General features: G+C 34.6%; 1 protein-coding gene across 1 annotated transcript; it reads right to left on the reverse strand.

Annotated features, from left to right (window-relative positions):
• Positions 1 to 177: 177 nt before the first annotated feature.
• On the reverse strand, positions 178 to 26,317 carry LOC141843327 (uncharacterized). Its single transcript, XM_074731399.1, is given in 13 exon segments — positions 178 to 796; positions 908 to 1,006; positions 3,027 to 3,111; positions 6,634 to 6,683; positions 6,764 to 6,840; positions 13,045 to 13,120; positions 14,538 to 14,795; positions 18,199 to 18,266; positions 20,133 to 20,418; positions 24,117 to 24,184; positions 24,187 to 24,465; positions 24,700 to 24,964; positions 26,024 to 26,317. Coding segments are annotated over 13 exon segments (2,067 nt in total). The 5' UTR covers positions 26,276 to 26,317; the 3' UTR covers positions 178 to 592.

Genomic DNA, 26,317 nt, shown 5'->3' on the forward strand with positions numbered 1-26,317 from the left:
TGAACCCAATGCTAATAGACTCAGGATGAACCCTTTTTTTTCATATCGGGGAGAATGATGCACTTGGGCCATCCAAGCCTAATGAGAATTCAACCAACAAGAGTCCAATGGAATCTAATTTTGGGTTAAATGGTTCATGAAGTACTCAAAGTCCAAAACATAGTTTGAACTCTCCCAATTGCAAGTTGATCATTAACAAGAATCATCTTATACACCATACAACACCTAAATGTCAAATTGTTACAAAATTGAGATTACAATCTTGAAACCAATGGGATGATTACATATGAAGTAGTTTACCATATACATCGATAGGAAAGAAATACAACATTCGATGGAACGGAGTATACCTCAGCAACACGACTAAGTAGATCGTCTCAGATGTAAAATTCTTCGTCAAAAGGCTGAATAGATACCACTGATCTGGGCAGCAAGCAAGTCGAAAGTGTATGGCAGAAACATGATGTTAACAAGAGAGCCAAGTCAGTTGAGTTGGAGTTGCTCTTCGAAGAGTTAGGGAGAAATAAAAATTCTTAAAGATTTACCCAATCTTTGATCCAAAGGACACCATGAATCGAATGATTAGCAAGGATTATGGGACTTTCCGGAGCATAATTCTATACATGGGATCTCCACGTTCAATGACATGTTGCTCCCAATCCGTCCAAATGCCGAAAGGATTCTCCTCCATCCATCCCTTGCCATGACCATCCACCAAAAGTTTACCGTTCGCGTGCGTGATAAACAGATCTTTCATTCTCATTGCAACTGCCTCAATATCAGATTCCAGAAACACCTGCAACTTCAGAGGCGCTTTAGAATCAAACCTTTGAAGGCAACATACCTTGGCTATGATAGTGTTGCTTGAGAAATCTAGGAAAAAATTGTTGAATATTCTAATAAGTACCTTTCCGTTTGTAATAAGCAAATCCACTATCGCTTCGACAAGTGATCTCTGCACCATGCTCCATCTATGGTTCTCTCTGTTGAAGTCGGGATCCGGACACTAGGCAAATAGAGGTTCATTGAGTTATAGTTAAAACATTATGTCAAGCTTATTAAAAGATGGTATATACCAATGAGGTTAAGATCCATAAATCAATGTAAATATCTGAAGAGCAAGAGCTAAGAATCCTACAAAGGAAATAGAGGTTGGAATAGTTGAGGATCGTGTGTTGTTATCGTCTAACTTCAACATGCAACTTGGATTATTAGTGTCTTTCAAATTTCGAATACAGATTGGGATGGATGAAGAATCTATGCATCAGAGCCTTCTATCACTTTTTTTTTTCTAAAAAAATCATGTGATTCATGAGTGTAATTCCTCGGTGACTTAAGTAAATTTGTCATCTAATTCATCTAAATGTGCACAAAAAGCATTCCTTAATTCCATCAAGCATCTTCTCAATTCTATAATTTATTGGCGAACCTAATCTAAAAAAAAAACTTCCAACATCCAAAGAAGAAATAGCAAAATGGAATAACTTGTCTAAAATCTCATTGCAAGCTAAAGTTTTGGTGGATGACTAAAATTCATGCTAGAGTGTCAATGTATGATGCGTGGCAAATTGAAAGTGGAGGGAGATGAAGAAGAAAAGATGAGAAAATAACTATATACATGAGGGTAAAGTTTAAAGTATCATTTTATAGTAAAGTTGCATCTCAAACAACCAGAAACAACACCGTATTGTGCTTATACTCAAGATGCTTTGACAGGCATCAAAGCATGCTGAGATGAATTTAGTTGACTTTTATTCTTTAATAACCTTTTGTATTATTTACTTACAAAAACAATATTATTGCAGTTAATGAATTAAATTGTCATACAATATCATATTGATACGACATGTATTAAAGCATATGTTGAAATGAATTAAGATGAGTATTACTATTTAATTCTCTTTCAGTTTTTCTACTTTTAATAAGAATATACCTATTAGTAATTGACTCAATAATAATTTTATTCCATATTTAATTTCAATAGTGTTGAGATGAATTGATATGCCTTTCCCTCCTATAATTCTTCTATTCCCATTTAACTTGTTATAAAAAAACAACTTGTTTACCGCACTGCTCGATAAGGTAGGCAATTTCAAACCATGATTAAGCATACAAAACAACGGAACTCATTAGAAGGATGTCATGAGCTATTATACATGTCCCTTCAATTTTGAGCCAATTCTTTAGATATAGAATTACGTGCAATGATACATTAAACACATGGATGGTTACGCACGCTTGCTTGTATGTGATCTATCTACAAGACATTAATACGAATGAGCATAGGTTAGTACTTGTAAGGTAGTTCTTACATGACATGAATATGCCTTACTCCGCTAATAACTAATAGGCATGTACTATTCTTTATCAAGATCGCAAGTCTCCAATGACAGCTAAAGACATGGCCATGTCTTGGCAAGTGGAGATCGCAATTTCCTTGGAAATGCAATATGACCCCACTCTAACAACTTACGGAAAAATGTGTCCATTTGATGATGCCAAATTTGTCCTCATTGTTCATATGTAACTTATATTTCTTCGAGGCTTACCCAGTTGTACTTAAGGAAAATCTTACTGATCAATGTAGCTACACAAACATCACAGTTCGAGACGAGCTAAAGATTAACAAGACCATGTGTATTTTATGTAAGATTTTGTTTCAATAAAATTCATGTAACTAGATGATGTGTTGTAATATGATATATACTTACTATATGTTATAAATTAATTGAGATTGGTGTGGATTTATGTACTATGGAATACATTTTAATTTAAATTCTATGGTGTTCTTTGAGGTTTAATATGTTGTGCTTAAGTTATATCGCTCAAGAGTGATTTGGGGTGTGACAAGATTCTTGCCCCAATCGTTCTTAGTTGCATACCAAATCATACAGACCCGTAATATCAGAAATTTCACATGCTATTAGTTCAGGAATTAAAAATGCCAGATAGAATCGAAACAGATCAAGATATAAAATTTATAGTAACAACAATTGAAGGAAGACTTGAGAATGGGAAACATGTACCTGTATTGTGACAATCATCAAATCTCCAGGATAACTAGAAACAATAGAACTAAAGGTAGAGGTTGCATTTGTTGATAAAAAATATCTAGTGAACACAAAAACAAAGAAGTTAGAAATAAACCATAAATATGAAGGCATTCATCAAAGATCCTGTTAGGATATTTCAATCTCATTTTACCAAAACAATGAACAATAAATTCAAATATTGACAACTTAATAGTAACTATAAGGAGACTAGAACTAGACAATATAGCAGAATTAGACATTGTGTATCTTAATCTGGAAAACAGTGTAGCAGAATTAGAAGAAACAACTGATGACTTACAAAAGAAAGTGTGGTATTGTATTCCCATATTATTTATCAAGTATAGGTCAATATGTTGAAAATTGATTTGTTAGAACCACTGAGATAGAGTAGGGACATGGATAATTTGTACCGCAAGAAGATTATTGTAAACTAATTTCTCTAGTAAATGTTCAAAATGAAGCTATTTGAGTAACGGAGGAAATTGTGCATATCAGCAGTTTAGTCTAAGTTGAGTTGCAATTGGATGAGAGTGCAAGGTTGAATATAAGCTTGTGAATAAGTCCCTGAATTTGTGCTTGCAAACGTAAACTCAAGTACCCATGAGAGTGAATCGCATGGGACAAAAAAGGATGGACACAAGAAGTGGCACAACCAACGGTGTGACCCACAAAGGTCCACATGGCAGCCCATGTGGATGCTCGTGGGGCAGCCACATAAGTTACACATTTGACAACCACGGGATACCATTCCATGTGAGTTCAGAAACATTCATTCTTCAAAACTTCTTAAATTAAGAAGCATCTTCACATAAAAACTTGGATAGAGAGACAAGGAGATGAGAATACTGTATAATAATATTGCTTCTTCTTCTTGTACCCTTACAACACACAAAGCTTTTTACGCACAGAGTTATATGACAAATATAGGTTTCGAAACTTTTGGTTAAAATATATATTTTATCTAACTTATAGTAATAAGTTATTCCAATCTTAAAAAAACTCTTTTGAAGCTTCATGATGACTTTTTTTTTTTTTTTGCTTCACATAACATATGTAACCACCAAGTCTTCATACATGCAAATGCAGTCAAACTTGAGTTTGACTCATCTCCACATACAGGTTAGTATGAACCTAAATTAAATTTATGATCAACTATTATGTCCGAGAAATTTCAAGAAATTAAATTGTCAAAACAATAAATAAATTTATATTTAAGACATATTAGAAAATAGTAAATGAGTTTGGGGTTAATTTAAATAAATTAACAGGAGATGAGTTCGAATTGAACTAAAATTAGAGCTAAGTGTTAAGCTAGCTGTAAACTAAATTAATTTTGGGATAAATTCAATTAGGATGTAATCCCTTTTTTAATAACAAGTGTGTCTCACGATTAAAATTAATTAGGTTCAAACTAGGCCTTATTTGGATCCAATTTGGATGAGTTATGATGGAATCAAGTTAACAATTTACATATGGTCTACTTTAGTTGTACGCTTGGGTTCACTTGGCCTAGGGTTTTAGAGATTATTTATATATAAAGTTAACAATTTAGGTTTTGTCTAGTTTACTTGTATGTTTGGGTTTACTTGGTCTAGGCTTTTAGAGATTATTTACATACATAAGGGGTTTACCTTTCCCTATTATTATTTTTAACCATCAACCTAAACTGATATCATCTCCTTCCTCACTTGATCTCTAAAATCCTGAGCGAATTCTCCTCTCCTATATAATCAAGGCCGAATTTATTTCCTTTCCTCTATGGGGTAAGTTTGTCTTAGAAAACGTTTCGATTGTTAATATTATAATTGAGAATTGAAATACATCTATACTTGTATATTGAGTTGATAATTGCTAGATAGAAAAATATTTAGATTAGTTGTGTAGACTAATAAAAAGATGTACATCATTACAGTAAAATAATAATCTTGTATTTTAAATAAAGTTTGTAAAATAATGAAATGAGTTTTAAAATAATTAAACTATAGTGGTGGTGATGGGGGGAGGGGTTAAATAAGCCTTATACACAGGAGAATGTGGTAGCAAGGAGTTGCTCACGATCAATATTTATTTGCACAAGGGCACTATATTATTGTATAACACTGGTGAGGACTTTTTGGGATATAAAACACAAGAAATATATAACATAGGCGTTAAGAAAAGATCCCAATGTCTTTAATTGATGAGTGAGACCCGATGGTTATTATAATATTGGGAGGACGTGCTGGTGAGTGAGAGCAGAGAAAGAAGATATGTGACCAAAGACACCGAAGTCTAAAATCCATGAGCACAACTTACAAGTAAATAAATAATAGGTAAAAATCCCTCCAAGATAAGATGACTAAACTGAGATAAAGCACTAACATCTTAGAGATAGGGAAGTCCTGAGTACTCCACTAGAAAAATAATTGAGGAACTAGACTAAGCAGCAACTGAAGATGAATGACTAGATGAGGGAGTGACCCCCTTGATCAAGTGGTTGGTCTCCTCAAGGATCCAACATTTCAAAAATCAAGCTAGTTAACTGAAAGACTGATTCGGCTAAATTTGGGCAGGAATTTGCTACCAGCTCACGAGAAGAGTTGCTGGTCTAGGCTGGAGATCAGATCTGGTCCAAGAGAAGAGTGCAGGAAATTGAGCTGGAATTTGAGGTCCATGTCTTAGGCTAGGGTGATTTCCTGTGACGTTTCTATTGTGACCTTGTTTTCTCTATTTGGCCCAACCCAAAGGGCCAAAGGAAGCCCAAATCTTTTCTCCAATGGGGGTACTCAATAACTTCTGCAGCCCTCAATGCAGGGGAACACCTAGATTAGCGGTTGAATCCAAAATGGAATTAGATTCAATGATGAAAGAGGCAGAATGGGACTAATGAGATCACAATTTCTCATCGCTTGGAACCAAAAGGAGTTAACATTGTCTGAGATTTCACACATCACCTAGAACAAGAAAGGAGTTGCATCGTCTGAGACTAAGGAGATCATGAGGTGAGGAAGGCACAAATGGTATCCACTGCTTGAGCAAAGGATATTATTAAGATATGAAAAATTATAGACAAGCACCTACATCTTACATATTTATAAATGGATCCAAATAGCCCATAACATTGTCATCACCACCTTTTTCAAGGTTTGTAGTTTTTTTAAAAATGTTTGCAAGACTTTTTGTTGTGTGTTATGGGTTACATATTGTTCAATATCAATGCTCCAATCTGAAGGGGAAGGGGGAGAGTATTAGAGCTAATAGTTTAGTCATATAACAGGTATTATGTTGACCCTATATAGGATGCTTTTGATAGAATACTACATCAAACTGTAGTCCTCTTTGACTCCTTGAATAAAAAGATTGCAGCAGGCATTTAATCAAATACTTTGAAAAAATAGCTGCATGACTGAATCCATTTTGTACACGTGGGGAGACACATCAAATGAAACAGGAAAAAAAAAAGAATCTGTATTCAGGAACATTTGAGTACAAGTTTGTAATAAAACGACCAATAAACAAGTAAAATATGTTCAAGAACCAAAACATTAACATGCCTGTAAATATCACAAGTAATATGATGATGAATATTAAAGGCATTTACCTGTTTTTTATTTCAGATGGAAGAAAATTATCTAAGCACCTTCGAACAAGCTGTATAGATTTTAGAACAATGTTGGCAAAACTATAACAAATATCTCTATGCATTAAACAATGAAAAGGATGAGGGTTACCTTTTTGTTAATCTCAAGCCCGAGAAAATTAAAGTCTGTGTATTTTGTAGCCATCTTGAAAATGAATAAACCATTCCCTTGAAACCCAAATGTGAATCAAAATGCAATTCTTTTGTGACAGAATGATAAAAGCATAGTTAGTAGAATACTATTTAGAGCAACATTGCTTTCAGTGTCTGAAATTGGACAGTTACATGAATAAGCTACATAGCCACTAAGTTATTTTATGATTTATTATTTGTTTTATAAGTGACCTTTTTTTTGGAATGCCAAAGGAACACCCTTTTTCTCCAAAACATCAAAAGTGCGGTCACCCGAAGTATTCTATCATGAATGCATTCAAATGAACTTTTCCACACTTATTTGCTCGCAATAGTTTGATAGATTCATATATAATATTTGTCTATGTTTTATATTGGCTAACAACCAAACACAACCCTCCTCTTTTATCCAGGCTGGGGATCAGTCATGGCGGAGTTTATTTGTAATGGGTAGAGTTTTTAAAAGATATATTAAAAATATAAAATTTAAAAAGATAAATTAAAAAAATATCACAAAAAAATAAAAAAAGGAATAGAAATCACAATGATATAAAAACTATAACTTTAGGAACATATTAAATTTTCATTAAAAAAGAAATGGAATATAAATAAAACAAACGTGATAACATTAGTAAAAAATAATGATATGGCACTTTTGGTTGAATTGCTATATGCCCATTTTCTCAAAATTTGATCTAATTATATAGATGTACTCTAGGAGGTCATTTGACTTTGCTCACACTTTCAAAGTGAACAAAACGACTTAGTTTATAAAATTATCTTTTGTTTAATGAATATGAATATATAGATGCACCCTACGAGGCTAAAAAAGTTCATTCACGATTTCAACGTGATCAAACGACTAAAAGAAGATAATCTAATAGTCTTGGCAAAAAAAGGCTAGATAGATCTGCATATTTTGATTTAAAATTTAAGTTATGATTTTGTTCTAAAACTATTACATCCTTAAAAATTATCTACAAGCAATTTTAGCCAAAACTAATATATAATCATTTTCTACTTAAAATTTAAATTTAAATACATAGATGCACTTTAGAAGGCAATTGGAATCCACTCATGCATTCAAAGTAACCAAATGACTCAAACTTAGTCATGTAGCAATTTTAGCCAAAAGGGTTACATAATTTTATATATTGAGATTCATAATTTAAACAAAAAAATGGTCATATAGTAGTGAGTCGTTTTGTTGCTTTGAAAGCACGGGTGGATTTCAATCCCATAGAGTGCATTTATCTATTTAGTTTTAAAATTTTTTGGCAGCAACTTCGGCTAAAAGTGCCACCTAACCATTTTTGTATCATTTGGTGACTTTGAAAGCATGAATGAAGTCTAATGTCCTTTTAAGTACATCTATATATATCTGAATTTAACATTTAAGTAGAAAATGACAATGTAGTTATTTTTTATTAAAATTACTACATAACCAGTTTTGACTTGTTTGGTCACTTTAAAAGCATACTACAATCTAACAATCTCCTAGAGACCATCTTTATATTCAGATTCAAAATTAAATGCGAAAATTGCCATTTAATAATTTTGGTCAAAACATGACCATTAGTTTCAAAATCATGGTTTAAAATCTAGTGTCATACCAGACGACACAGGCAACATCTCATTTCACCAGTCAATCGGTACAACACCAACACCAGCACGCCTCATGAGAGGCTCCACAGCCGCACAGAGGCCCCGCAACCATCGCAAAAACCTCGTGCGAGCCCCATGGCAGGGCGAGGTTGATTTTTTTTTTCAATTTAATTTTTTTAACTGTAATGCTTTTTTAAATTGTTATTTTATATATATTTTAATGATTAATCCCCCCTCTTTTATTCTTTCTCCTTCTTTCCCATATTTTTAATTTTTTTATTTCTTTCATCCTTAAACATATGGAAAAAAGAAATTTCTTATTCTTTTTCTCATCAAATACATAGAAAAAAAATTTCCTTCTTAAACTGCTTAAAATAAATTAAATGTGAATTTAATTTAAACTTACTTGATCTTAATCATTACATCTAGACTTTAGTTATTCTTAATTTAATTCATACACAATTCTAATTTTTAAAATATTAGTTTAACCTAATAGTAAGTATTTATAATAATCAAATATTATAATAGGCAATTGCATTTGAATGGGTTAATGAACTGGTTTAGTGTTGGTTTGGATAAACTGGAGGGCTATTTATTGAGTACCCAAGCATTTGGTTTTCTATCCTGATCAGTTTTAGTTTGCAGCAAGTGGAGAAACTGTTGTAGATTATGCTAGAAGAAACTATCAATCTGGTCAACGTGCACTATCCAACGCATGCCACAATTCCGTAATCCTGCAAAAATTGTGTACCACACGAGGAGCCACAATCTTTGTAGGTATCATGACACACGAGCCATCTCCATCAGCTCTTTGCCTTCACCATCCTTGCGCTTTGCACCTATTACGCATGAGCAACTAGCAACCAACACCTTGTCTTCACCGACCCACTTGGCTTGAATTTTTGGGTAAGGCTTCTCTCTCGTGCTACTTAGTCAAAGCAACAACCTCATTCGACAAGTTAATCCCTCATCTTTAATTTTAAAAGCACTCTGACCTTTTAGATTTGTAGCAACTCATCATAGCCATCTCCCATGAGCAACCTCTGATCTTGCAGAAGAATTTTCCCTTCTACCCGTATAGTCTTCTAAATATTTCTTCCCTTCCTTCTATAGCTGATTTCTTCCTCTACAAATTTCATCTTCATCTCCTCTTGTAACAGCAACTTCAGATTCCTTTATATTTGATCTCTTTCTTCCACAACAAGTTTCTTCCACTATAAATCTCGTCTTCATCTCCATGTATAGCAGCGACTTCTAGTTACTACTCTATATATTTCCGCATACTTCAAGTCAGGTCATAAGGGGGTTTGCCAGCATTTGTCTTCCTTTACCTTCCTCAAATCTCAGCGGGCCTTTATTTAGTTCCTGCCTTTGATTTGTTCTTCCCTCTTTCAACATATCCTATATCCTACTCTCCAGTTCACATACTGGTAATGTGTCCAGTCGACCCTAGAATCCTCATAGAGTAATATACTTCTTCCTTCAATCTATTGTGTACTGAAGGTGCGCTGCATGGAGAAGTAGAGATTTCTCACCTAGACTCATCCTATTCTATCATATTTATGTGTTGCATATACACCACCAAAATGCAGAAGACCTAAATAGAGAAAATACCTATTCTCACGTTGCTATGATTTATCTCTCTATATATTTCCTAGGACTCTTAAATTCTTTTCTTTCATGTTGTCACAGGAAGAAGCTCACCTGAGAAATTAGTTTCTAAAATCCCTCTTCATCCTTTCTCTTTCTTCTCTCTCATTTATCTATGTGCTTGTTGGCCATGGTTAAAGGTATTTACCACTTGCATGCTCCATCAATTATTTCCAAAAGGTTAACTAAAGTTTGAAGGGGTCCTCGGCTGTGTGTTTCCTTAACAAAAGCTTTATTTCACTTGCGTGCAAATTTTATTTTTTTATTTTATTATTGGAACATAATGGAAGTAGGTGTTGAACCTAATAGTGTAGGAGAATCCATATAGCTGACCTCATTTAGTGGCATAAGATTTGGTTGTTATTCTTGTTGTTGTAACTTGTAAGGGTAGTAGGTGCTGGATAACAATGTAAAATATAACCTAGTCTAACACATACATAGTTGTATGCCTACTTTTAAACTGAATTAGTCATGTTTATGGTTTTTATATAAAGTCTAATGTAATAAATATTTTCCTTTTTCTAAACTCTACATGATATCCAAGCCTCTCGTCTCTCACTTCTCAGTGTCTTCTCACAAAAAAAGGCAGTCGCAATTGATGTCATCCTCATGACTGTGCAACTCCACTCATGCTCCACGCTAGTGCCTCTTCTTCTCACAGAGCCACTAACGCTCTCTCTATGCAAGCAACAACCAGACAACTTCTTTCCTACTGCTCAGCTAGAATCCTCTCAGGTGAATCCTTGCTCTTCTGCAAGCAGCATGCCTGCAACTAGGTCCTTTCGTGTACTTCATACCAAATGCAGATCAGATTCAGTAGAGAGAGCTCAGATCCAAATTTGTAAGTCCCTTTTTTGTTCCAGTATCGAGCTCTTCCAGGCCGCATGATTAAGTTGTTAATTTCCCCATGGTTTGATTATTGTCTGTTGCTACTCGAGTGGGCTCTTAAGTTTTCAAGCAAAGATGGCAGGAAGATACTCCTCAAGGATGTTCATCTTCTCTGCTCAGCAAACTTATCCCCACAGCTGGAAAAATCTCCTAGTCTGTTATCGACTCTTCTTCCCAGTGAGAAACCTCTAACATTGAGGTCCATGCTATCGTTCCAGATTTCCTTCTGTGTTTCAGTGCCAGGTTAACAGATTCCTTTCAACATCCAAGCACCTTCTAACAGATCTGTTCCTAGGTTCCTTCTTCTCATCCTTAAACACTGTTCCAATGTTTTCTTGAGAACATGCATGCTTCCTTGCTTCATTATTCTCTTGTTGGGTCTGCTGCAACTGCTTTTAATCATCTAGAAAACATATTTCTGGATCCTGTTATAAATTATTCACAGATTTCTGGGCATTACACCTACTCTCCTGCCTGAAAACAAGACAGTCCAGATCACAATAGAGCTAGATTTATTCCTGAAATGTTATTTTATTGTTCAATTAGGATGGAATGACTTATTAGTTAACATGACAAGAAATATCAAGGTATATTGCAAGGTTCAAAATCTTGAACAGTGGCGAAGTTTTAGTCTTTGATTGGAATGATACTATTTCAGTATTGTGCCGCTATTTCGATGTATGGTGCTGGAAATGGATTAGAGTTAAAGAAGGAAGAAGGTGAAGCATAGGAAGAAGACATTGTATGTGCCGAGTATGATTTTAAAGCTTGTACCATGCCTGGCAAAACGGTTGAAATATATCATTCTAGTAAATTATCGGAACTCAATATTACTCAGCACAGACAATGTCTCCTTTCTTTGCTTCATCTCCTATCTCCTTCAACCTCCAATCTGTCACCGACGCCATGCATCGGAACGTCGACACGTTACTAGAACAATATCTTTCTGGTCAAAGATCAAAACTACAACACGATTAGAGATTTTAAACCTTGATACCAAGTGGTATCAAGTTTCGATGATTTACCGAAACGATGCGTTTCGACTATTTTGTTCGGCATGATATGAGATTTTAAACCATGGTATATTGTCTCTTACTCAAATTGATGATCGAAAGTCTAACTCTAGCCTTAACTTGAAGAAGAGAGATGAATCTAGAAGCAAATATAAAACATGTAGTTTCTTTGGCCCAATTACTGATTAAAAGATTTAGCTACTTGTTTGCAGAAGTTTTTTTATGTTCCTTTTCTCTATTCTGGAGTAGCCTCTTACTCTCAATCAAGGAAGAAATAGTGCAGACTCCTTTACTCTCAGCTTCTTCAAGTCGTGTCATTATGGGAGTCTATAGGCAATTTCAGTGAAGATATTGATGATCATATATGGCTGAAAATAAGGATGGGAACATGCCTCTAGTCAACCCTTGAATGATGAAACCACTGCGACATTAACAATGGAACCAACAGAGGGGAGAAATGTCTCTACTCAATACGACTGCTGAATCCAATGCAAGGACAGACGACCATGATTCAGCATAGGAGAACATAGACACAAGCATGACGACAACCCACTACCCACTTTTACTTGCAATCTCACCTCTTGCATACTCCAATGAGTACCTTCAGCCCTTTGTTGATCAATGTCAAAAGAATCACTGGCTGTGTGCTCTTTGACTACATAAATTTTGTTTTGGCTGTGTGAATAGACTGTTTTTCATTTCATTATTATCTAGTCTAATTTATAGGGGGAATTTTGGAGATATTACTGTTAATTGGGTAATTGGTGTAGCAGATTTACTTCGTACTAGTATTTTATATTTAAAGTTATGTCCAGAATCTTATATATTTTTATGTAATGGTTATTTCATGAAGAGATACAGTTGATCTACATTCTCTAATTTCCACAGTTATTTTTCATTTTCATGAATTGAGATTAATTTTGAGTTATTCCCTAGGCCCATCTAAAATTTACTGCAAAAAAGTGTGGATAAAATGAAGATAACTTAGTTATATGTTTACTCTAAGAAGTACTGATCAAAAAATAAATATGGAGAAAGCTGTTTCGTATAGTTACTCAAAAGGAAAAAAAAGAGGGGGAAATACCACTGCCAATGTCTACCAGTAAAGGTTTGGTAGGATCTGTAAATGTGGCATCCCAATTGATATTGTAGGGATACACCTGCATCCAAAAACTTGAGATAAAGAACAGATATAAATTAGAAAACCTTCAAAGATAATTTTTGTGAATAAGTGTTGTCCATCATCCATACAGCATATACAAATCTAACTGATGTTTACTATGCAAACAAATGAAATAGACAAATAGGTCATAAGCACAGAACTAAAAAAAATGAACGATTGTACATGGTTGTAACAAAGTGGCACTATCAAGTAGCATAAAGGCCTATCGCAGTTGAAAACAGTTAGAATTTTGTTTTTCTGCCTTGATTCTATTATCTGGTGGCAAAAGGGGAGGAAAGAAAAGGGATAGCTTATATATGCCACATTCAAGTTTCAAACACCAAATTGCAAATTAATTAACCAATATTGCCCCTACATATTAATCAAACAATCCAAACTGCCTATCTGCAGTATCTACCAACCCAAGGAAATGTCTACCGGTGAATATTGCCCATCAAAACAATTCAATGAAATTGCATGTTTTTCCTATGCTTTTGAGTTCATATTTCCTTCAAAAGTAACAAAGCACCTCAACCCTTCCAAAATATAGTATCCTAGCAGATTCATACATTCTTTGGGAAGAGTAGACCTTAACCAACCTATTGATGAGAATAGCAACCAACTTCACATCACCAATTTAGAAACTAACTTCGTGAAATGGATAAATGTTTATTATGTATTCAATTTTTTTTGTGCATAAATAAAAAGGAACAAATCAAGGTTCAAAACCTAGAGCCGTTGAGTCTGTCTGCAATTAAGTCTTTGATTGAAATGGTACTACTTCAATATTATGCCGATGTTCTAACATATAGTACCGGTGATAAACTGGAGGTGAAAGGACAAAGAAGACAAAGGAAAAATAATAAAATCATTAAATATTTAAGTTCGCATTTTGTGTTCCATTGGAATTGTATTGTTTTGACATCTGGAATGGACACAAGTTACAAAAAATGACAACATTATCTCAATTTATTTTGTGTTCCCTTTGTTGTAGCATGTCAAAGGGTGTTAAGTGTCGATATAATGCGATAATTAACACAGCAATACAAAAACACAAAAGACATTACCTATATCAAATAATATCGAGTTTTAATAATTTATTGGAACTATACATTTTGATTGTACAATTGACCCAACGTGGTCTGATCCTTCTCCGGGACTTTACATTGGCAGGAGCTTATGCACCAGATTATCCTTTTTTTATATATACATTTTGACTATGCTACCCAACACAATACAAGATTTCAAAGCATGGAACAATATCTAACATGGATTTTTTTAGTGCACAAGGCAAAATTAAATGCACAGAACAAATATGAATAGAAACCTCAAGGTTCTAGATAATTTGCTGTGAATAACTTCATAGTACTGGAAATAGACGTAAATATAAAAAGGAATAAATACTATAGTCTTACTTTATCTAATGCAGCAACACCTGGCAGCTTTGTTCCTCTCAGAAATTCCCAAACAACTGATGCATTTCTAATAATTGAATGTTGATTAGCGAAATTTGGTTTATCTACAAAAGCCTTGCAAGCTGCATTCCCGACAATGATCACATCATGATCATTTGTTCTTATTCTTTCAAGTAGCAAGGACAACTTAGCTGGAACTGTTCCAGCTGTATCTTCTTTTAGAAAACCAGAACTTATCGAACCAATCAAAAGGACTTTCTGTAAGACATGAGCATTATAGAATAAGATGACATGTATGAAGAGATAAATCATTGGTAGGCCAAATACAACAAAATTTAGTAAATTTGATTAACTGATAAAAATATATTAAAGCTACGAAGAGACAATGTCCACATCACATAATTAAGTAATTAACCATGCTGCAAAACCTAATCCTTACAACAATAAAGTGTTTTGAATACCAGTTCAAACAGTATAAACCAATGACAAGGAGCTAAACAGAAATGAGGTTTTCACCGTGGATTAAATATTATCAGAAGGTTATGAAACAAACGTTACTTATCAGATGCCAAATCTCTTGTCATTCAAACAGCTAGCTATAACTTTTTTTAATAATTTCCATTTTATAGTGGAAGATTATAAGATATGGTGCCACTTGATATCTCAAAGCTATTTGGTCTCAAAAATTTGCTAAAGTGGTGGTAAAATCCAATGTCAAAATTCTTGATTTGAAGCTAAAAGTATAAACTTCACAAATATCCACACAAATCTACATTTCTAAAACCACTTACCAAATGTTCTAAATTATTTCACTTCCACTAAGTTATGAAATCTAACCGATGCAACACATGCAGAAGAACTATGGAAGAACTGAGAAGAAAGACATGAACTGTGTGCCTTAATCATCAAATTGCATTATAAGGACAAAAGCTTCGAAACAACCAGATCTAGCTCTAGCATGATGGCAACACAAATAGAGAGGGAATCGATTTTTTTAAAAAAGGTCAAAATAGTGAACCTTGATAAAAAAAATTCCCACAATAAGGTCATGAGCGTTATGATGACTGAATCTATCTCTAGAAGGGCAATGCCTCTTGATCTTGATTGCAACTCTCTCATCATCATCTCAATTGATCAGGAGAGAGGGTGGATTGATTCCTCTATCACTCATGACCTCCACCTACTCAAGGCTTTCAAGCAGCAAGTTGACCTTACAATGCACATATGTGAGATCTTAATCAATAACATCATGCTCACAGAGTCCTAGAATGTAAAAAAAAAAAAAAAAGGAATTAGCACTACAAGTGTCTTCCTTCGCCTCCACTCCCGTGACATTAATTTTGTACTCTCACCCTAATTTGTACCGTTGAGCCCTTCCCTTCTTGGCTATAATGTCAACATCAATACCCATACCAATCTAACTAACACAGGTACAAGAGCAATATTTTAGACCTAGCTCACAGCTGTCAATTAGTCCAATGTGTTATAGGCTTACATGTTAATGTGTAAACTATTGAGGTTAATTTGTGATATTCTATATTTCTTAATAATATCTATATAGGTAATATAGATAGGAGCGGACTGCCTAGGGTTGTGTGTGGAATGCTTCCCTACTTCCACTACTTCCATATGTATCACAGCCACCTTTATTTTCTGCCAACATTGTTTCCTGCGATTTCTTCACCATGTGAGTCCTATTCCACATCTCTAGAGAAAATCGGACCAAAGCCCATTCCAACACAAGTTCAATGTGCGAGTATCTCTCCCCATAATGGCCATCTTCACTTGGTGTATGGGATTACACATGATGTCGCTCTGCTTGCTAATCGTTTTTTGCACGATATTGTCTAGACAACACGGCTCTCTCCATGATGAAGCCATCAATTGGTGATAGTTAACTCCATTAGAATAGTTCATACCTTACTGTGAGGAGCTCTCCATTACATCCCTCTCAATTTCGATCATTCAAGCAAGCTTTGTTGAGCTGAAGCTGCCTTTGCATCAATATTTGAGTCCACAATAGCTCCAGCCCAAATTCTTCTCGTCTTGTGCTCAACATTGTCACAACCTTCCTTCTTCATTCATGGTTTCCTGCCGCCAAGCACCAGCGACCACTGCTGCACAGAAGGTTCTCCATTGTACCCACGAGCATGGTTCTCCTCCATTAAAGGCTTGGATCCAGCCCACCTTTGTTGAAGGCCTATCTGGACTTCGACCTGCTTCTCTGCCCAAGACCTTGGATTTTAGCCTCCAGCAAAAGCCTGAATCAAACCCACCTCCTCCAAAGGCCTATATGGACTCCATTCTGCCTCTCCTCAACTGAAGCACTGCTCCAACTTTAGCCCATTCCAGCCGAAAGCCCTCAAGCTTATTCAGCCTAAGTAGGATTTTGTCCAACGTACGATACTAGCAACTTTCTTTAGATGTCAGATTCCTCCACTTTTTTTATGCCGCTCATTGTGAGCACTCGTATCATTTTTGGGCCATAGACCATTACCATGGAAAAGTTGAATAGGAAAAACTATGTCTCATGGATCATCATTTGAGTATGGTTCATGGGCCAAGAATAGCTAGAGCACCACATTATCCAAGCGGTCGAGATTCCTAACTCTGCTTGAGCGATATAAGAATATAATCACGCTCAACTACTTGCTCTCCTATTAAAGTCTATTTATCCGTGCCTCTTGAGTGTCTTCCTTTGCTACTTCTCCACTATGGACTTGGACACAAGGTAGGACTCTTTATATTGGTGATATCTCTTGAGGTTATGATGTAATTGGGAATCCATCCCAATTACGTCAATTAGACATCTAGATGGTCACTCACATCATCTCATTCTAGGTTGTCACTATTGATCTCAGAGACTTTCTGATCACCTTAGATGTTGGAAACATGGAAAACAGCTTCAATAAGCTTCTTGCCATCATATTTCTCCACATTGTTTGTCCTGATTTGTGGTCGATGAAATCTCAAATCCTTAGTGGCTCTTCTATTTCTCCTCTATTTGATGTGCACACAAATGTTACGTGTCTCGATCATGGTTTCACAATCTTCTAATTCTGTAATAGATTACTTTGGTGGTTGACTGAAGGACTACATGAGGATCAAGGAGGCCAACAACGAGGTAGATGTGCTTGTATAGGTGACCAAGGTAGACTGAAATGCTTACATGTGGCAAATTTGTCCTCTCTTCATGATCTTCCCCCTCCCTAGTTACCCATCTCACATTGCTCATGTAACTCAATCGGACACTCATTCTCAGTTAGCTCATCTTGGTTTCACAGTTCAAATTCTTGCCAAGGAGCACTCTCAATACTCCAATTTTAGGATATTGTCATGTATCATCTCAGAAAATTACCTCATTTTCACAAAAAGGTATTTCTACCGCCTATGTAACTCAGATCTCTGGATCCCCACTTAGACCCTAGATCGATGGGGGCCAATATTGGTACAGCATGGCTTCATAAGCCTTAGAAACTTGGTTTGAGAAGCTTAAGCTTAAATGTTAATACTTGAAAATATAAGGAATGTATAATAAAAAGTCTACACAATTAAATTTACATTGTGGCAATTCGATGATTTTTTTCAAGAACTAGATAGAGGTCAAAACATCATTTGAAAGACAAAATGATATAATAGTAGAAACAAAATACTCATCTACCTTACATGCTGAAAGAATGTCGGAAGTTTCCTTGAATGAGACTGGTCCTAGATCGATGGGGGCCCAACCTGAAACAAATCAAGCTAAAAAAATTAAAAATAAAATAAACACAGATGGCATATGCATGAAAATATGATTTTATAATGCTTATAATCATAATTTCATAGCAAAACACAAATGGAAAAAGAAAAGTGTTGCTTCAATTCATAAAGTGTGTGATCACATAGCAGTCAATCTTATTTTTACAGAAAGACGCCACCTATTAATAAAATCATCATAAAAAAGCATCCTTATTTACATCCATTATAACCTTGTTCATCCTGATTATGAAAAAGTAAATAGTTCCATTGAAATTGTTATTTTTTCAATTCGAGACAAAATCAACCTAATTTCGATGAAAGGGAGAAATTTAAATGAATTTTACTTCAAATTTGTAAAAGTGAACTTATAATGAACAAATGAAAGCTGATAGGCACCTACCTATTTGATAATAATTAAAATAGAGGCACCTATATGATGATTTTGAAAAATAACAAAAAAAAAAGGAGTGCCCTTGTTTTTTTCCCCCCCCCCCCCCCCCCCCCCCCCCCCCCCCCCCCCCCCCCCCCTTTAATTTGTCAAATATAGAATAAATCTCTCAGTTATCTTTAAACATGGTACCATCTTAACATATTTTGTATCGTCATATCATATGCTAAAGCTATACCTAATTGCTTAATTCTAAAATAATAATTTAAATAGTGGGAAAGAACATACACGATTCAAGTTATCTAACAAAACAGTTTATTTCTACACCATAATACAAAAAACGGAATTCTAGTACAATTAAGTGTTTACAACTTAAATCAACAAAACATAAAGTGATTGTTCAAAAAGATTAAAATATTGATGTGATTGTTAATCTCATGAATTATCTTTCTTTAGCAAGGAATTAGCTCAATGGCATCAACATTAATGGTGAATAATCATCAATTATTTGAACAGGTTAAGAAATGAGACCAAAGGTTAGTACATGGATACATATTAGTACTGTTTGCTACAAGAGGTGGGCATTAGCTTTTAGGCATGTGTTTGGTAGATATTAGTTGGCTTGAACAGGACAAGCCAATTGTATATTGGAAGTTAAAACAATATGGGATCCACGTGCACCAACTATGTAATGACAACACCTAAACCTATGCAATCCAAAGAACTACACCACAGACATATTTGTGTGTACATGTGACTATATAAATTGCATATGCATATTTTGTACGTAGGTGGCCACATTATCTGCTTTTTTGAAAACAGTGAGACCTTGAGTACGAACAAGAAAAAAGAACCAATAAAGTGTCATGGGACTTAAATGCAGATTTTCTGCAAGCAGTGGGAAAGAAATTGGACTATCCATTTCAGATCCATAATGGCACAACAATTTATGGAACTAGAAAGGTGTAAACTTCATTTGACCATGCATACCACTTAGGTTATCACTTGACAGCAGATGCCAATTCTAGGGCACAAGTATGTTCAGCACACCTAAAAGAAATAACTTCTGCATTTACGCGTAGTAATATAACATCTTATACTATACATTTTTAATAAATGCACCGCTAAAGTTTGAGATAGAAAAGGAAATCAGAACTAAAAAAAGATGACTCCTCAAAAGTATGAAGTACAATGAAGATGCAAAACAAGCCATCAAATTATGATTAATGATGTGCATATTATTACATTGTGTTAGCAGGAAAAATAATTCCACTTTGTACAATATTTAAGCTGACTCAACTAATTATGTGATAAATCATTGTGTGCATAAAAATGTTGAGATTCATGTTTCCAGGTAGTAATAGGCCAAAATGAAAGCATAAATCCATACAGTAAAAAAAAGAAAAGAAATGCGGAAGAGGACTTCAAGATATACAACAACTTTCATGCAAGTTTGTGATACTAACCAGCTGAGATTTCATCATAAGTAAATATCTCCTGCAGTTTGGGTTTGCCAACATTGACACACAGAAAATCTTTCTGAAAATATATAGGAATGTTTCGTACTTTTGTAAGCTTGATCAATTCTAGTGCCTCTTCGACAGCATCATATTCTACTAAGTGTGCTGGGATTTGAAGTCCAAAGCAATGCATCATTTGAAATGCTAGCTTTCCAATGAAAATAAGACCATCACAAATAGATGCTAAATGATGTATAGCTTTAGCTTTTCTTTGGAAATTACTTCCTCCAATCTGCAACAATTTTTTATCCACAAATCTTTGTTTAAGAAAAAAGTTAGAACTTTCTTTTTATTTTTTGCAAGAAATGCATAAATTACCAATTAAGATGCACGTTCATCTACAATGAAATGTGTCAAAAATAATTGGCCTGATCCCTTATCGAAAAGCTCAAGTTTTTAGGATAAGGATAGTATCTAGATGTGTGGGAGGGTGATCCATACTGAATTGGCCTAAATCCAATCAGTGAATGGTGGTTTCAAAATCAAATTTAAGAATAAAGATTGGAAGAATTAGATAGGAATATAGGTTTGGAAAAGACAAACCTGATTTTCCCACAAAATGGACATCTCATGGAGATTGAAGTTCAAAAAGATCGTCTAGAAGAAATTAGCTAGGCATTCAAACTATTTATCATATGTATTTTTGTGTATAAATTGTCTGTTCTTGTCAATTTGGCAACATATATATTATTGAATTGTGTGTTTAATGTAGAAATAGAAATTTTAGTGAATCTATGATGTGTTTGATACTTAGTGCCAAAAATTATAATTTTTAAAAATGCTACCATGTCAAATCTAATGTTTTTAGTTCATTATAAATTTTCAATCATGATAATATTTTAAACTGTGTACATGATTGAGTACACTAATCTTCCACATAATTGGTCATTAATTTTGGTCCAATTAAATGCATCATAATAAACATTATGAAACCAAAGTATCATCTTAGCACCTCACTTGTCATCTAATATGTCTCAATACATAATCAAGCTAATGCCTGAGATGACCAAGGTTTTATCTTAATCTTTTCTATGTGATCATGCCAATAAGAAGTATGAATGTGACACATCATACTTATGTCTAATCATATAGATTGTCATATTTACATGCATATAGGCATTTAAATCATACAAGCAAGTGTGGATGGCATACACACATGGATATAAATCATAGATCACCCAATTTATTATGAATAATATATAAATCCCTAATTGTTAGTTCCATACCATTACAATTTGATTGAAGGCATATCATTTAACTAGAGACTAATTGATGTGCCAACTAGCTAAGGGTTAATTACACATTATACCTTAATTGTTGGCATCCCCTAACCCAATCTTAGGCACTAACATAGGTTACGCCTAACGGAATTTACGAAGTACCTCTCAGAAATCCAGTCTTGGGAATATTTTTAGCCTTCCTAAGCTCATTCCAATAGGGTCCATTGTTATTTTTTTAGGTCTGGAATAAAGTTTTTTCATAGATTTTGAGTTGTATCTCAACCCAACTTTATTGCAGCTACCCTTTTAGCTTCTAATTATCATGTCTAAATTTCTTCAAGTGCACCAGTTGTGACAAAATATTCATTTTCAACCTCAAGTTCCTTAGCTCGAGTCTCGAGTTATGTTTATCATGTTCATGTGATTCATCACATGGTGGTCTGAGTGAGCTAATTGTATCCTTTAGTGTTTGAATTAGTTTCTTTAGTTTTTTTTTTTACCTTTAGCCTTTCATGAAGATTTAATTAAACTAACAATAGTATCAAGTAATTCATCTATAAGTGGAGAGTTGACCTCATCATCTGTAGTGTGATGCTCCCCTTGGCTTGAGCTAGAGTCTTACTCATCACTTGATAAGACACCATCATGTAGTGCAACGAGAGCTAGGTTGTATTTGTTTCTGTGATTTTTCCTCTTGTTTTTTCTTCCTTAGGTGTTTATGTATTATCCCACGTTGTCCTTAATGAATCATGTTTCTTTTTCTTTTCTTCCACTTTTTCTTTTCCTTTCCCTTTTTCCTTAACATTTTACTATTTGGGGCAATTGTCTCTTATGTGCCCTTCTTGGTCATAATTGAATCATCCAAGAAACCTCTTCTTCACCTTCTTCTTGCCCTTGAGTATCTCTCTAATCTAATTTTTCTTCAATGTTCTCTTCACCATGCGAGCTTTGAGATTCCTCAATACTCTCTAATGATGATAATGGTGATGATAATGGTGATGAATATGATGATGAAGAGGATGATGATGAGATTTTCTTCTTTTATTCCCATTGAGCTACAAATGAAACTCCTTTACTTTGCTTTACAACTATTGCTTCTCAGCATCTATATGTTCCGCTTCATGCAACTCCAAGTATTAAGAAGAGGTCTTCTAGAGTGCACACCTCAAGATTTGTTAACATCGAATGTGCATCCACAATTGAGAACCATTGTAGAGTTTTAGGAATCTATTGAGTGCATAACCCTATTTGTTATTTCTTCTCTAATATTCACTAAGTCATCAACTTATAGAATTTTGAGTGCATTTTTTGTGGCCAATTCTCCTTCCCTTATCTTGAATGTATTGAATTCTATTCTTGCAAAATCACTCTTTGCAAGCTTTGAATCAAAAGTGTCCTGATTCAATTCTATTAGCTTCTTCTATAATTCTTTAGTGTTGTTGAATTTTTTCCAATTTTATTCAACTCTTGGCAGAGTATTCATCAAGAAGCTTGAGTGTTTCCATCCATTATGTACTAATCCTTTTGTTTCTTTTGTCCATATTCTTATCTCTATCAAATCTTCATCTTGATCTCTTAAAGGTTCATCCCCTTCTTACATGACAAGAGCTACGTCAAAATCAATTCTAAAATAGGTCCCCATTCTTCTTCTCCATTCATTGAAATCTCCTTTAAATGTTGGTGGTGACAAGTATGCAAGCCATTGCTTAAAAATGCTAATCCTTCAGATAAGAGCCTTGTGTTTTGATATCAACTGTAGGGTTGAAGATCGATCCAGAAAAGGCTCAAGTAAAGTTCGATGTGGCAAAGAGGAGTTGAATAGCCAAATCCTAAAATCAAATTCTCTTATAAAACTCAATGACAATTAAAACGTTAGGTCTTGTGTGGGTGCTTTGCATGTGAGTCACTTAATCATGTAGAAAAATTGTAATAAAGACAATATAAACACTATTAACATATTTGTTTAATGTGGTTCAAAGACTCAACACTCCTATTCCAACACCTATAGCTTATTACCTCTATGATGATTACAATGTTATAGAGATGAAATGTGAGTCACTCTCAATTGGTGATAAATCTATTATAATTACCATAATTGACTCCTTCACAAAAGGTGATAGAGCAAGTCTTCTACAATATCAACCTTTATGATGATTACAATGTTATAGAAATGAAATGTAAAGCTCAAAAACCATGATTACCAAAGGAGTTGTAGCTCTATGACCATGCTGAGAACACGACTATGAAAGAAGTTACATGTTCACCAACATTCCTCTACGAGCATCCTTCAACAAGTAATGGTGCGATCCAAAAGCTGATCTTAACCAAAATATAAGCAATTGTTTAGTGATCGGAAAATTGTCATCAACATTTTCAATCTGTATGGGAAAAACTAAAAATCACTTTATATATATATACAAAAAATATTATTTCACATCCTCTATTCCAATATGGCATATATATAGACTAGAATTCTGAGGAATGTACATCTGCTACTAGAGCTCCATAAATACCACCATCTCACAAGCAGAATTAAGACAGACCCAGATGTTCAAATATCATCAAAAATATATTATCTTGTAAATAATTCTAAATTATCTAAGCACCAAAGTCATAATGCTCCTTTGTAGAAAAAGGATACATGCACTAATCTATAGATCCACAAGACTTTAGTGAAAATAGTGACAAATAGGAAGATGGAAGGGAATACTATTGCAATATATGGCCGTCTCTTGGTTTCACTGATCTTCATTAGTTGGACCAGTTCCCCCTTGAAGTAAAACCAGCAATTGATGCATAGCAAAAGCGGGTAACACCAACAGTCGATGCAAGAATCCTATGTGATAATGAGAAAGCATCATTGACAAAGAGAGAGATGTAAGATGATAAAGACTTAGCGAAGTTAACAGAATTTGCAACTTCTTCTTTGAAGTTAGTCAGATTATCAAGGAGAAGAATGTCTGATTTTCCTGATTCTTTCATCTTCAATTGAGTGATAGCTGAAGCACCAGCACCATTTGCTGGCACAACTTTAACTTTGAGAAGCGATGACAAGTGATCTGCTAATGATGCCAAGAAAAATTTCAAAAGTCAAAGATATAGCTTCGATTACTACTTAACGAGATAAAAAAAATTAGTATACAAGTTTCTATATTTTGACATGTCAACAACCTAAAACATGAAAAATTAAATGTTATCGCCAGGATACTGTAACTATTATGGTTAATTGAATGAAACCTTTTAGGAAACATAGTCAAGCCCAACACACAGAGACTCATGTAATTAATACTAACCTGCAAAGGCTTCTTCAGAAAGAAGCACTGAAGCGTTGGACTGAAACCAACTACTTAGTAAAACTACTTTGGCCCCAGCATTATGTAAATATTTAATGGTAGAAAGCGCTCTATTTAGTGGCACACAATCCAAATCCTTTGAATTCAGCAGAAGACCAGAATCAAATCGCACCAGAACAACTTCTCCATAAAGCTTTTTAATGGGAAATTCTCGAAGAGTTTGCACATGAAAAACTGAATCTGAACAATCTGTACAATCGTTATCCTGAATGTATGAAATCAAAGATGTAATTCTCAATATGAACATTTAATATAGAGAACCAACATAACAAACCGACATGGAAGTTTTAACAATGCCATCTCTTGTTTATTTACTAAAAGGTGCTTAAATATTAGTTCTTAGCTGAGAAAGATCAAATGTTGTATTATGAAATTGTTGTATGAAATAGAGTCACAATTCATGCGTTTATAGCCATTAAACATAATCTAATTCTATCTAAAATTTAGGCATAAGATTAGGCATGCCTTAGACTAGGTTCTAATAGTTTTATCTAATACTTCCCTCAAGTGGGAACATAGATACTATTTGTGGACTAAAAATTACAAAAAGAAAAAATGAAAAACTAAGACATTTAATGACAATGAAAACCAAGACATATTAGTAGCATGGCAAAGCGAGATTTTAGGCTAACCTTAAAGAGTTATTGATTGGATCGTAGCTATCAAGACATCTATTTGAAGGTGAAGTTTGTAATGGAAGTTAAGGCCAATGCTACTACTAGAGATGATAATGTCTAATGGATTTGACCAAGAATATAATATAACAACAATCAAGCTTTTATCCCATTAAATCATATCAGCTATATGGATCCTCCTATATCATTGGACTCAATCCCCTACTCTATCCATATCTATATTCAAATGAATTTTATTATCACTAACCAAATCTTCCTCGATCTTCCTGTTTCTCTATTAATGTGTGTATTTGTCATGGTCTTATATCACCTAACTAGAGCATTTATTGGATCTCTAAGTACATATTCATATCATCTTAAATGTGTCTTTTGAAGTTTGCCTTCTATAGGCTCAACCCTGACTTTCTCCATCCTTGTCATTTACCTTAATATCCTTATTTATGTAACTCTCTATCTTTTGCTAGTGTGCTCACTTCATAGTCCAACATTCAGTTTCATATATTGACTAAGAATATAATAAGAAAAAAAATAAGACATTACTATAAACACTGCAGGCTGTTGAAGCTTTTTCTGCAAAAGTTTTATAGAGCAAGCTACGATTCTAAAAGTTAATACAGAGAGGAATGTACATTAAACTCCGCGCCACTGGCGATGGTAGTGGGTTTCTCGGCAGCAGCGGTTATCCAGCACCGGCAGCCATGATGCCAAACCAACTTCGTCCCCATGGTTCGGCCTTCTCTGGACTTGGGCATCGGTATCCTTGACCAGCCCAAGTAGCGAGACGTAGCTTGCGACAGCATCGTGATTCTTCCCTCCGTGAAAGAAGAAGAAGAACGGGGAGTGGAAAGTGGAACGTACAAGAACAGCTCGCCGCAAGCCATCAGGGAAGAAGAAGGGGAGCACCAAAGTGGAAAACACAACGC

The sequence above is a fragment of the Curcuma longa genome, chromosome 12 (genome assembly GCF_044706935.1).
Source record: "Curcuma longa cultivar G26 ecotype Majalengka, Jawa Barat chromosome 12, ITB_CL_G26_1.1, whole genome shotgun sequence".
NCBI lineage: Eukaryota > Viridiplantae > Streptophyta > Magnoliopsida > Zingiberales > Zingiberaceae > Curcuma > Curcuma longa.